General features: G+C 40.0%; 1 protein-coding gene across 6 annotated transcripts in view; it reads left to right on the top strand.

Annotated features, from left to right (window-relative positions):
• Nucleotides 1–14,812, top strand: part of RPTOR (regulatory associated protein of MTOR complex 1) — a 405,549-nt gene that overhangs the window by 263,048 nt on the left and 127,689 nt on the right. For all 6 annotated transcript variants that reach the window (XR_006417225.1, XM_044456423.1, XM_044456421.1 and 3 more), the window contains exons 11-12: nt 5,800–5,901; nt 13,412–13,495. Coding sequence is in view for 5 of the 6 variants with exons in the window: in XM_044456423.1 (XP_044312358.1) it covers nt 5,800–5,901; nt 13,412–13,495 (186 nt within the window). In the remaining variant the exon portion in view is untranslated. The remainder of the gene's footprint in view (nt 1–5,799; nt 5,902–13,411; nt 13,496–14,812) is intronic.

The raw sequence follows: 14,812 nt of genomic DNA, 5'->3' as shown, positions 1-14,812 counted from the left end.
TTCCAAAAGTCAAATCAGGCCCTCCTGGAATTTCAGTTCTAAAGTTCTCCAGAAGGCCATGCCCCCTTTGCCTGGCCCCATGCCATTCTCCCAACCACCAACTATTTAATGACTTTCTGGGTGTTGTCTGTTTTTTTCCCTCCATTATAAAATCTTGAAACATTTCCTCTCAGCCTCTGTTGCCAGTAAAAGCTTTAAGTTAAAATATGCTGCTATTTTTGACCCCATTCCTTTTTTCCTTTGGCCCTACTCAGCAGTGGAATACAGCCCCCCAGAATTTATCCAATTTGACCCTCTAACTGGAAGATGTTCTGAACTGTTGCCATTTGTTATTTCCTTTCCCAACCCATAGATGATCTCCCCTACTCCCTGCAAGATATCTTGAAGATCAGAATAGACTTCAAGCTGCTGTACATGATCCCCTGCTATTACAGGATTCTCTTTCATAGCCATGGGGCTATTTGGAGAGGGCATTTCCATTTCTTCCTCGCACAATCCAGCCATTCTTTCTTTCACCAGGCTACATTTGGGAAACGGCACAATAGGAAAATAACAGGCAGAAGGGTCGAGAGTAGAGTCCTCCCAGCGATGCTGCTCTCAGTCATTTTTGTGAACATAACAGAGCCTTAGTTCAGAAAAGGGCCATGCCTTGATGCTTTAATCAACATGTATAGGAGTGTCCAATGTGTCCAGGTATCTTGAGACAGGTAGTTCACAATGCTTCCTGGTGGCAAAAGAGGCAGTGAGACATGAAGCCAGAGACCTCCTCTCCTGGAGTGCTGTTCTCCTGCCATTTCCATCCTGCCTTGCCAGGGTTAATTTGAGAAAGGAAGGTATTGGGAATCGTGTTGAAGGGAAGAAAGAATCTAGACCATATCCTGCTACTAATGACATTGGGGATATAATGAAAGAGCTAAGTTGAACTAAGTTGATTTAACATCAGTCAAGTCCTAATTAGCTTGCTTGAGATTGCCCACTTCTGAATGTGATCATCACTATAGAGGACTCTTTGGTCAGCTGCAGACCATTGTCATCAACTGCTGTTTGAGTGATCCACTGAGTGTGCATACTGCTTATTTTGTGCTTTTGACACTCTTAGTTCTTCAAGCCTCAGAAACTGCTGGACCTAGTAGTTTCTTCCTTTCACACTCAGTTTGCCCTGTAATAGCTGAAGAGGACTTGTTTATTTCCAAGGGAACCTGCAGCAGAGTATCCTACTAGTCTGAGAATTCTTCATGAATGCTTTAGTTGCAAGCTAGACACATGAGATAGAATAACAGTGCCCAAAATAGTATCATCTTGCATTTTCATGCATTGACATTAGCAAGGATTACGAGGAAATAAATAATAAACACGTGGTAATATCAAATTTTTACTTTCTTTTTGAGACAGATTGGGTTTATAACTGTTGAACAGAATGAGATTAGGGATATATGGTATGTGGTGTTGTACATATCATGCGTCATAGTGAAGCTTTACAAATAGAGCAGACTGAGTGACAGACTAGGTTGTATTTATTCAGGCTCCAAGGGAGGGGTGTCACAGTTCAGTGATTTCCCATGTGGCAAAAATGAACATAAAGAAATAAAACCTCAGGGAAAGAGATATTATCTATTTATTTGTTTGATTTTTAAAAAAATGTTTCATAGACAAGGTCTCTTCAAGCATTGTGAATGACAATGTAATAAAATAGTATCCACAAAGAATTAAAACCTGGCACAGATAAAAAGTGCAACACCTATATATACATGAACAAAATACAGCACAAAGCTAAAACAACCAACAGGAACAGGTATTTAAACCAAACCACAGCGTGTAAATTCAGATCTTTAAAGAATCGTGGAGAAAAGGTAGGCTTTCCTAGGGGAAAGCTAAGCTCTTTGTGTTGGATTCCTTTCTGCACCTAATAGGGAGCCTTAAGAAAATGGCATTTTTCACCTGCAACCTGAAGAGGCAGCTGTTCTATCATTCCATTCTTCTGTATGTATAGTTTAGGCATGGGGTTGGATCCTGGAGACTACATAGCCCATTTTCTCCTCATTTTTTCATACTAATTTTCCTTCACAAAGTGTGCCTTGACTGAACTTGAACTCCTCTTTGAATGCTCCCTAATTCATAAAGCAGGATTTGGTATGAGAGATTTTTTAAAGGGAATGGTCTCTGTTTCAACAGATAGTCAGTCAGTCAATTGGGGGATGCACACAAATTAATAATTTCCTTCCGTTTGAAGCACAGCATCCCCAGATTGCTTCTGGAAAAGTTTGGATATTCTGTAGGGACTGCTTCTGAAAAGGAAACTTTAGAGCAAATTGGAAAAAGAGATCAAGATACTTTCTTTATGCTAATAGATGACTTCTGATACAAAAAACTTTCTGAGAATTTCCAGTGATTGTTAAACAATTTTATTTTGAAAGACTGAGGTTGTGATTAGAAACTCAAAAAGGCTGTTTCCTCAAATTGAAGGCAATGAGCACTCTTTTTGGCAATAGCTGGCATTATAATTATAACTGAAAACTGTTATCCCTTTACTGAGTGGGACAACTAACAATATGTGGCAGTTACCACATTTTCCCAGTAGCAGACTTTAGGTCAGTAGCAAATGTTGCCTTTTGAACAAGATCCTTGAGTGGATGTTGGGCATCAGCACCAGACACTCTAGGTTTTGGCATGGAAACAGCTTTGGTTGCCTGTATAATGACCTCAGGCTGAGAGAGGGAAGAAAGAGAAGTACAGCCCTGTTGATACTCCTGAATCCTTCAGCCACTTTTGATACCATCAGCCATGGTATCCTTCTGGGGCAACTGTCTGAGTTGGGAATGGGGGCACTGCAATACACTGGTTCAGCTCCTACTTGGAGGCTATCACCAGAAGGTGGTGCTTGGGGAATATTGCTTGGCCCTATGGAGTTCCTTAGGGGTCACTCTTGTCCCTCATGCTATTTAACATCTACATAAAACTGCTGAGTGGGGTCATCTGAAGGTTTGGGGTGTGTTGCCATTAGTGTACTGATGACGCAAAGTTCTATTTCTTCTTTTCATCTTCAGCAAGTGAGACTGGATGTACTAAACCAGCACCTGGCTATAATAATGGACTGGGAGAGCATTAACAAACCTGAGCTTAATGCAGGCAAAGTGAGATGCTCTTACTGGGTGATTCTTCTGGCCAAATTTTTTTTTGGGGGGGGGAGCGGTGCTCAGCCTGTTCTGGATGATACTGCGCTTCCCCCTGAAGGAGCACATTGATATCTCAGGGATGCTCCTTGAGGCATCCATGTTGCTTGAAGTTCAAGTGGGCTCAGTGGCACTCACCCCTTCACCATCTAGGCCCAGCTACAGCCCTATCTGGACAGGAATAGCCTGGCTTCAGTAGTCTATGCCCTAGTAATCTCTAATGCAGAGTTCTACAATGTGCTCTATGTGGAGTTGCTCAGCTGATGGCAACAAGGAAGAGAGCCTTTTCTAAGGTAGCCCATAAATTATGGAACAAGGCCCAAGAGCCCCCGGGACTAAATTTATTATCTTTTCAATGGCAGGTTAAGGCTGTCTTCTTTGCTTAGGCGTTTACCAACTCCACCAATTCTGAGGCATTCACCAGTTGCACCCATATGGGGGTGACAGCTGTTTCTCTCCATGCCTAGTAGTATGGACTGGTTTTAGCTTTTTAATTGTAAAGATATTGTTTAAATATGGTTTTACTTTTTAATATAATTTTACAATGTTTTATTGTTTTATTTATATTGTATTTTATTGTGCACTCTCTGGAGAGCTTTGGCTATTAGGTGGTATAGAAAATAAAGATTTTATTTTACAAAGGCACCATATGGTGGAGATAAGGATCTGGTTTGTATGTTACAAGAAACCATAATAAGTGAATTTCCCCACAGAGTTTCTCCTTGCAATAGTGTCAGTAACCTTTACATATGTGAGCTGTGGCAGGGTGCCATAGGTAGTCTTTATAGATGAATCTGATAAGGGTGGGTTGTAGGGGTGGTTAACTAGCCTACCCAAACTGTTGCTCTGCTTCAGGGTTGTGGATGGCTCATTAGAGCTATCTTCCTGAGAAATTCAGCCATGGTTGCTTCTCATTATGTGTGAACTTTCTCAGTTTGTAGAATGACTCACCATGCAGGTTGCCATTGTATGAAGAAGTAGCTTTGCAAGCTACTGCTAAGAATGTCTGCCAGTGGCATCAAAATTTTCCTCATGACAGGAACAATCTAGATAGCTAGCCTAGGTCCAGTGCACAGTATTGTGTGTCATATGGAATAAACACTATGGAAGCTATTCTGACACCCGAATGACAACCATTACACAGAGACTCTCCCTGGTGCTCTAAAAATCACCATGTGTTATGCTAGCTAGTCTTCTTCATCACATGTTCAATATTCCACTACATGACTGCTTCTTAAATTGGTTTGTAAATGTATTAATTCAGAGGGGAAATTCCCTCTGTATTTTGATATTCAACTTTGCAAGAATGTGATTAACTTTCAGGTGTTATTGCTCATTTTAGTCTTGTATGTATTAATCTTAATTTCCCCCAAAACTTTGCACAGAATGTTAGTTATACTATATCCATTGACTTCTCAATTATTGAACCAGAAAAAGCTCTATGTAATCCTGAAACAAAAGCTCAGACTGACTAGATGTTAATCAGTCTTCTCATGGTTCCTGTTTCTCAAACTACCTAACAGTGCTGTGTTCCCATTGTTTTATTATGCACCTTCTGTGGCATTTTCTCCAGTGAGACAGCACTTAGTCCACAAAATAGTCTTTCAGACTGCCAGTTGAGGGACCCATTCATTTAGATGTGCAAGGCTCTTTCTGGGTGCTATAAAGAAGAAATGCAGTGGGGTATGCTTTCCACCACTGCCTGCCTACATGGTAAATGGGAAAAGATGCTTTGGGGAACACTGAGATTTTAGCATTCAGGGTTATAGTGACTAATGGATTGGCACTGCCTCCTCACCCATTCTAGGTTGAACTAAAGTATAATAAACCTAAGAATTAAAAAAATCAGTGTTTCAATTCAATGTTTTTTCATATTAGAAATATATCACAACAGTACTAAAATAGATATACGAGAATTGGAAGAACATAGAAAAAAGGAGCCCAGAAAAAAATTCAAATCTGCTAAGTTCACTGCACAGTGTATCTCATATAGGATGCTACATACTAATTTAACACATATTCCCTATAAGATCTTAGAATGCCTGAAAGATTATAATTCACTTCTTTGGTTTTTCATGTCCCAAAATATGATCTGAAGGTATTGTAGAAAATTTCTATTTTGAGGATGCATTTAAAAATGTTGGTGAAGGAACTGACAATGACAGCAGTTTGGAGAGATTACTCCAGGCATGCGTGCGTGCGTCTTCTAAAAGCAAGCACCATTTATGCAATGTGAATTGTAAGCCTCTTGTTTGAATTGTAAGCCTCTTAAATACAATTTTCATTGTTGCTGAATCATTTTCACCCTGGACTCAACAAAGGCAGTTGCATGTACTAAATATATGAAATCATATCTATGAAGAAAAAGAAATAAATTTGTGCCCTGTTGCGTTTATAAGTGGGCAATGTGCATACCAGTTTAATGGTTCAAAACTTTTATATAATATTTTAAATGTACATTGTTTTTAGGCTCTAAAAGCAGTGTTGAGTAAACTTCTCTTAATGCCACATTGAGATAACACATTTCTGATGCTTTGTATTTGGTAAACAAATAAGGTTCTGCTTCTTTTGTTGACATACAGTTGTAACATAGTTTTTAATGAACCAATCTTTATTGTTTCCCCAACAGCACAGCCCATTCTTTGCTGAACAACTAACAGCGTTTCAGGTATGGCTAACGATGGGAGTAGAAAACCGCAATCCACCGGAACAGCTTCCCATTGTACTGCAGGTGAGTTGTCTTGGCAAACATTAAGCCTGCTAGCATACCCAAGGCTGCTGAAACATGTGGACAAGCTAGCCAGCTGTAAACTTCAGCTGTGTGTGTATTTGTGGGTGTGCCTTTCCCTGACTGCTTTGCTCCCTGCCAGATGGTGTTTGAGTAAATAAATTATGTGGACTGCATTCAAGACTAATTGGAGTTGATTGTTTGCTAGGCCTCTGTTGTTAAAGACTCATTATACACCTGAACAGTCCTGCAGGCCCATCCCCAAATTCTCCTCCATTGAGCTTAAATTGAGGTGGTAACCTATTAACCAGTGCTGCAGAATTTAAGTCCTTTCCCTGTTTATTTTATCAATGTATCAGCAAAGCTATTATGTAGAGCAGCTAGTCTTGGTACATGTCATCCTCTCTTACCATTCACAATTTATAGGCTCCCAGTAACAATAAGGACTTATCTGTCTCTTGTGAAAAATGTGTTTTAGCTTGCTGGGGTTAAATGCCTGAATCTCTTTAAAGAATTTTAGAAGAGTCAGGGGACTGACGAACTAAAAAATGTCCCAAATGCCACATCCCATGGATAAATAACTTTCCGATTCAGTGTCCAGGCCAAATGTCATTTGGCAGGGCTATAAAGCAGCCATCTATTTTTGCTCAACCTTGCCTGTGTTGTGGTGAGGTTGGGAATTTGGAGGAAATTTTTTTTCTCTCTTTCTCTCATTTAAAGGCTTTTTACAAGGAATAAGAGTCATGCAAATCAAATAAATGGTGCAGGTAATTTAGATGTTAAAAACCCTACATAACCAAAATCTATAAGTTCTCAATTAGATATATCATTATTTTCCTTTACAGTTAACATTTATTAAATGACCATAATCTACCCTGAAATTGATTTATACTGGTCTATTCTCCTGTGCAGAAAAAATAGCGCTTTCATTATAAAAATGCAAATTCTACAGTTAGGGCAACACATTTATTAGAACCATCAACATCACAGAATTGTAAACAAGTTTTCAAATTCTCCAAAACTCCTCATTGTGAAAGATCTTAAGCAAAACAGGGAGGGAAAGTGAAAAAGCTGGTAGTATAGCTGCTCCTCAATCCTGCAGTTTATAACTGAAGCTGGAGTATGACCAGAAATGGATGTTCCCTCATTTTTGAGATTTTAAAATATAGCAATTAATCTGTTCTGTCTTGAGACCTAATCAAAATATGCATGTACCTTGGGTGTGTTATGCAAAAGGCAGCAAAAATACTTCTCCTCAAGTTAAATAACCAAGACTACCATCAGAGTAAGGCGATCCCTTCATTTATTGCAATAGACGGGGAGAGCCCGCTCTATCAGAATCTCTCCAAAGCACAGACACACAAATCATTTCCTTTTGTACCCTAACTCGGCCACCATAGCCCTCCCCAATTCCCTCATTGGATGAGGTGCTAAGGGGGTACAGTCTTTCAGTCTGCCTACTTCATATCTCCCATCTCATCCCACTACATACATCACATGTGCATTATAATTAGCCCATTGTCCAGTCGAGGTGTGTGAGATAATATTCATCAACCTATTATGCCTACGTGTTCATAACTACAAGTTCACTAGTTTGCTCCTTTCTGGCTTCACCTTGCCCTGCGATCCCCTGTCTCATAAAACTACTGGGAGTATGAGATAGAAGGTAGCCTTCTTTCTTCAACCCAATTTTCTTTTTCTCCCTTCCACATTCCTTCAGACAGGCTTCATGGCTTGGTTGTTTGCCTCACTGTTTCTCAATCACTGAGTTACTTCCTTCAGGTGGGAGGGAACAAAAACAGCAAAAATAGTACTTTATTATAGCATCCCATAACTTTGAGAACTACACAGCTGTATTTGGAATCTTACCGCTTTCCCAATAATGTGCAGTTGCAATTCTGACTGAAATAAAAATAATTATTTTCTACAATTCTTGAGCACACTCAGGGCATAATCCTATAGGTTGTCCCATTGATGATTGTGGGCCCCCAAAGTCATGGGCTTGTAATCATTCTACACAGGGCAGGAGGAGCTAGTTGTTTTCCGGATGAGAGGAATGGGATTGCATTCATTTCCCTATTCCAGGTCATCCACTTTCCTTTCTTGGAAATAGGAAAGGAATTTCATTCTCACTAAGATCTGCTATCTTGCATCATGACTAACGGTATCATCAATCTTTGTATATCTGACTCTTCATTTTGTAGAAGTTCTGAAGCCTGGGTGATTACTGAGGTGGCGGGGGGGGGGGGGGATAGATGGGCAGTTTATCTCTGACAAAGCAATTAGGACAGGCAGATTTCTTATCTGTCTTCAAATCTGAGGGCTGCACTGTTAATTAATTTTGCAACAATATTTAAGCTAACCACCTGCTTCCCTATTGCTTCATGGAGAGAAGTGGCTGCGCCAGTGCAAAAGTCAGGATTTGTTAGGTCAACTGAGTTCGCATTGATTCATTAAATATGAAGCATGATCTGATCAATTAAGTTTGTCAAAGAGTATAGATGGTTTAGTTCCCCGAAGTGCCTATATGTGTAGTGCATCTAAATCTAAACAAATGACCTAGAATAAAGATCACACGTTCCCCATTTTTCTTTCTCTCCCCTACCTCTCTCTTTCTCTGTACCTGGAGAAAAAGCACTTATGTGCCTTCGGCATAATGCCAGGCATTAATGCCACTTTGTCCTGACCTAGTCAAAGCAAAACAATCCTTTTTAAAATGGCCTTTTATTGACTGTTTTGTTTTGTTTTTTTAAAATGCATTCCCTTTAGAATCCCTCTTCTCTTGGGAAAGTCCCGACAGAAACAGATTAGCAATGCAGAGAGTAGCAGCAGAGAGGTGGGGGTAGAGCCAGTAATTTAACAGGAGAGGAATGTTGCCCACTCTAGAACATGCCTGAGCAGTAGGTTGTTAATCCTTGATGAGACATTTGCCTTCCAGACCATATCCAGCACAGCTCAATAGGATTAGCAGTTGCCCTGTGGAGGTGAAACCTAATTTCAGATGCAAAAGAAGGTTTTATTTTATCCACTGCTGCCTTTTAATAATGGTGCTGGCTGCCATTTGACCTGTGGTATCTTGTAATTTTAATATAAAGCCTATATGAATGTGTCTGTTTTTGCTTTGAGTTGGAGGTTTGGCAGTTGCACATGCACAGTATGTACAAACAACTTGAATTTACTGCCATTCTTCTCTGCGATCTTTGTGATCTGTGCCAGTGTGGAGCCTGTAACTGGGAAGATTTAACAGCTAGGAGTGTTTTGGCAGGAACTCCTTCCTGACCCCAGCATCCATATAAAAGGGAGGGGCTCCAGCCATTCCCCTCAGTTCTTCTTTGACTGCTTTTGGTGTCTCAGTAAGCTCTTTTCTGTTCTCTCTCCTCAGAGCGTTTCTCCAACATTTTCTAATTTTCCCTCGACATTCCTAAGAGTCTGTTTTCTTGTTCCCTTTTGTTGATTTTCTCCTCTAACCGTTTGTTACCTTCCTTCCAACACCCTGCCGCCCCCCAAAAAAAACAAGAAATCTTTGTCTTCTTTGGCTATCTCCATTGCCAACTTGCGTTTTTTTCTCTACTTGTCTTTCTGCCTTTTCCCCCAATGGCATTGAAGGCTCCCTTCAATAAATGTGTCTGTTGCAAAGCCGGGATGCCCCCAAATCACAGGCTTTCTTTGTGCCTCACTGAGGGGCGTGTCTTGGATCAATGCCCTCATTGCCAGACTTTCCTTAAACAGGCATGTAAGCAAAGGGCCCATCGTCTCCATGCAGAGTTGTGGAATAAGGCCCTTCACACAATCAAAACCTTGGGCTTGCCTAAAACTTCTCACCATTCAACCCCAGCCTCTCTCCACTCAGGGAGATCCATGCCATCTGTCACAGCCACCGTTTCCTCAGCAACTCTCTTTGTTGCTCTTCCACCACCCCCTACTCCAGACAAAATGGTGAAGCATCAAAAGGCCAAAAGGAAAGTGAACACCCATTTCAACTATGGGTGAGGGGGGTTTGAAAAAGATGAAGCTGTTTGCCCATTCAGGCTTTGTGATATCATTGTGTAGCCAAATGTGATTGGCTAGGTGGCATCAGGAAGCTTATTGATCATGAGGCATTTCCCTTATCCTCATTTAGACCTGAGATTGGCTGTGTGATTTCATGTTCACACAGTCCATGAAAGCCATAATTGGCTGGAGTTACTTAAGTTGCTTCTTAGTGGTTTACTTGCTTTTTTAACGATGCCAGAGCTATGAGAAATTATACCAACAAAGCAGCTGCAAAAAGAGAATAAACCTCCCAAAGGACTTTGGCTATGGGACAGTATAGAAATGAAATGAATTAGAATAAGAGAGCACCAAAATTTGATCAAAGGGGTAGCATTAGAAATTTCTCCCCAGATTCCTCTTTCACCCCCCAACATTTTCATGGATGACAGCTCAGTTTAGCCCCAGTCTTGAGGCACTTTCCAAGTGTATCCAAACTGCTTAAGACGAACTGTACCGATGCACTTTTGTGGCATTGCAGAAAAAAGTGGGGCTAGCTTCTGTTATTATTTATGTTACACATAAACCTGAAATGTGCAAATAATTACTCAGTTAAGTAAGAACCATCCTTATTATAAATGAAGACAGTGATTATTTTTAATCTTGCCTCTCTTGCTGCTTCCAGTCCAGCTTTGTACAGTGTTTTTATTCCAGGTCAGGCTTCCCATCTGTTCCTTGAAGGCCATATGTATAAGAGACAAAGGCAGATTTCTGATGTCTTGCCAGTTTACTGATCCCACTAGATACACATTGCCATAGCGTGATGTACATAGTCAATATGCATGCTCTTTTCAATTTGCTTTTGAATATATCTCTGTATTACACATGCTCAGATAAATTTTATATCAAAATTTCAGAACAATAGGATCTCATATATGTATATCACCTTGAGCCTAGAATTTTTTCTCTTCCTACCGCACCATGTTCTTTATTTCTAAAATTCCTGATTAGATTTGCTGCATTTCCTTCTATACTCCCCATACACTGTTCTTGATCCTTCTCAAACTGGTTTTCACATACTCTGCTCTACAAAAAATTTTCTTAGTGGAATTTCCAATGTCCTTTGTCTGGTCAAGTTGTCTTAGTCTAGCTTCATTTCTCCTTTTCAGTATCTGAAAATTCATCATGTATTTCTTCTTTGTGCCTCTAACTGAAATTCTTGATCTTCTCTGATTATCTCCGCTAGACTACAGCTTGGTCCAGATGATTATTGTAGGCAGGTTGGCATATTGTGCAAATAGGTCATGCTTCACCAAGCAGGCTCTTGGACTATTCTAGAGTTGTTGTCACCCACAGTAGCACATAACTGGCTTATGAAGTTCATTGCAAAAAGCTTAGATGGGTTTTTCAAAGGCACTGTACAAATAATAGAGAGTGCAGGCTACTAGTAATGGTGGCCAAAAAACCAAACTACTCAGTTTCACAAGTATACTAACCAGGGGCTGCTTGCATGCAGCCCCTGGTTCTCTGGGTAACTGTGATTATAGGCAAGTGTTTAATTCAATGGAATTTTCACATAATCCAGAATATTCCTTTTTGTTATATTTTGCTTCCGCCTGACCACTGCCAGCCTCCTTTAGTGCCACCCTTATTTTCAGGGCATTACTACCTTCCCCTTACTTGCTTCTTCACAGCTACATGGATTTCCCTTTCCAATATCTCTGCTGTTTATTGGTTGGTCCCCAATATCATTCTTTGTGCTAGGATGAAGCCACTACTGTTCTGTGCAGCACCCATTACACAGGTGCTAAGTAAATGTTATATCTTAACAGTGGTTTTCAACACCTTCTTATTTCAGTTTCCTGTGCCTATTTTCTAAGATACCAGTTTACTATCTCATGTTAACTTGCACTGTAGTCTAGAACAGGAGCAATCAGCAAGGGTTGTTGAATAAATCCAATCTCTTTTGGCCTATATCCACATGGTAGCCTATTAAGGAATATTGAATCATTTTGTTCTTTAATGCCTTTTAAATTAAATTAAATTTTATATTATATTCCTAAGCTTGCAAATTTAAGAGATTAGTATGAGGTGGGATTCAGAATTTCAGGGAACTTGAAGGGAAATATTAAACAATGTGAAAAGCATTATAGTGTAAACAAGGATAGCAAACCAAATGTATGATCCATGCCTGAAATCAAACATTGCAGTTCAAAACCATAATTCTGTTTAGACAATGAAGAGAGGCAGGACACACAGTCTGATAAGATTTCATACCCAGCTAAATTTAAATCTGAAGAATACCAGTTAATTAGCATAGTTAGACATGGTTGTAATGAGTTTGTATTAAATTACTAATGTGTTGCTTCCTCCTGCACTCCTTTCACTCTAACCTCTTAGCATCCATGAAAGAGAAGTCTGATTATTGTGTCTGCCCTTTTCAATAGCTTCTTGCTGTTCATTATATCTTGGACTAGAGATTTAATTCTCACTTCATTCTTTCCCTTTCTCTCTCCTTCACTCACACACCATCAAACCTCCAACTTTTTGCCCTAGTTCATCCAAACAGGCACCATTATTCACAATATCCCTGCAGCTGAGTAGAATGATATCGGGGACCATTCCCTTCTGATCAGAAATAGTAGAAAATAATTGTAATTTATTTTTTTTACTCTCAAGATGTATAGACCTAACCTGAGACTCTGAGGAGTACAAATGTAGTTTATAGAACTCCCTGATCCTGTGAGTTCATCTGCAGTGTCTGAAGGGCACCTGCACCATCAATTTATGGCAGGTGGTGTTTCACAGATGAGTTAGCAATATATGGTGGTGGCAGCTAATCAGCCAGCTGCTTGTTTTCAAACTACTAAGCTCTCCCACCTCTGAGCACCAGCCGCTCCTGCTTTCCCCCAGAGGCAGTGCTGATGTTGGTGCTAGACTGAATGGGAGAGACAGCATGACCTAGCTTTGTTGTTAACATGGCTGAAAAAAATAGGATCATCCATTTGCCTTCTGTAAAAGCAGTTGAATTGCACCAGCAAATGTGGGGTCAAAAGAGTAATTTAGGACTTTGGGGCCCAGACTCCCACTTCTGTCTTGCATTCAGCATGTCGCCTTGAGCAAGACACTGCCCTCCAGCACTATGCTTGTAATACTGGCTAGTTGAAACTTGTGGAAGGCTTTCAGCAAGGCATAAGGGAACAGCATGTTCTCATTTTTGGTTCCTCAGTATGTGAGAATGAGGATGAGAAAGAGGAGGCTAGGTAGTCAGTCATATTTCTATCTGTGCTGTATTTTCTAGAATGTCTTCTGAATGCTTAATCATTAAAATGCATATCATGTGTGATACTTGTAGTATAGGGCTTGAGGTATCAGCTCTGTGGTACAGTTGCGGTTGGATTTTGTATAGGACCGGTAAACCTCTGAAACTGAAATGCTGATTCCCAAACAGCCTTTTCTAAGCCTGTCTTGTTATGTGTCCTCCAAAGTTTCAGTGGTCTGTGTTCTTTCCAGCACTACCTATTCTTTCATCTATTATTTCCAGGTGCTGTTGAGTCAAGTACATCGGCTGCGAGCGCTTGATTTACTGGGACGATTTTTGGACCTGGGTCCCTGGGCAGTTAGCTTGGTGGGTATATTTTACTGAAGGGATTGGATTCACTCCTTTTATAATGCAGCCTTCAGTGGTTGTTGAATTGGATTCTGGTTCAAAAAAATAGGAAGAAGAGACAGAAACCAGCATACCCAGAGATAAATCAAGCAGTCATTGAGAAGCATAATTTCAGGCTCTGTGGGAAAATTTAGTGAACAAGCTGATATGGGAGGGACAGGCAGAACATTATTAGTCTGATCATATGGTACCAGATTAAGAGAATAGACCAAGTGAGACCTGTCCAACAGTCCAGATGATCTGCCCTCAAGCAGCATGATTCACCTTGATGATGGGATTAGCCCTTTTCAGGATGAAAGGGAGGAGAGGTCTTCTGTTTGGAATCAACTTCTTATCATTAAGCCCTGTTTCCTTAATGGCCAGTAGTCTAACTTCGCTTGTTTGCTGTTGCTTTCTGCAATATTCTTCTTTTATATCACAAAGTCTAGTTAGTCAGCTTTAACAAAAGACGTTTTGAAAGAAAGCTTCTGTTGTTGCTTGGAATGAGGGGTAAAAGAGCCCATGAACAATTATGGCCATCTCTTTAGAAGAGAAATGTTTTACCTTTTTAAAAAAAATGCAATCCGCTTTTGTGAGTGATGAACTTGTTCTTATAGGGTATGGAAAATAATATCCCAAGAATTTGCAGAAATGGCTACCCTCTGACAGCAACTGGATGACCCTAAGGTCAACATAAATCAGACTACCAGAGTTCAGTAGAGTCTAGAAGTTGATGAGATTCCTTTTTATATGTAGCACTCATTAACTGAAGACAGCAATCTCCATCCTTGTTTGGCCTTTCCAATTCCATCTGAGGCTAGATATAGTGATAATAAGAGAGGTGATGTGAATTCTCAGACAGCTTCTTGTAGGCATGCTGGATTTATTGAGCAAGCTGCCTGAATAAAATGAGAATAAAAATTAGATGATATCCCAGCTGTTGTAAATTTTACTCATGCTTAACACATGTGCTACCCGGACCTTAAAGAGAAAGGGGCATTATGTAAAACTATTTGAGGATTTGAACTATGTATGGCTGGGTGCGCAAAAACATTGTTGGAATAAATTTTATGTGTAAAATGAAAGCTTAAATATTAACAAGAAGCAAAGAAATGAAATTTTGTGTCCATTAAAAATAATGCTAGTTAAAAGATTGATGACTAAATTTTGCAGTCAGTCTGTCTGTTTGTAAGAGCAAGAGATTCCACAACCAAGTGATATGGAGAACAGTGCATTATGAGTACATTGTGTACCGAACAAAGATTGGTAATAAATTATGCCTTAGTTTTGGCAGGC

The sequence above is a fragment of the Varanus komodoensis genome, unplaced genomic scaffold (genome assembly GCF_004798865.1).
Source record: "Varanus komodoensis strain SLA01 unplaced genomic scaffold, ASM479886v1 scaffold84, whole genome shotgun sequence".
Taxonomy (NCBI): domain Eukaryota; kingdom Metazoa; phylum Chordata; class Lepidosauria; order Squamata; family Varanidae; genus Varanus; species Varanus komodoensis.
The sequence above is the reverse complement of the archived record's forward strand: the minus strand, read 5'-3'. Positions and strand labels throughout refer to the sequence as shown.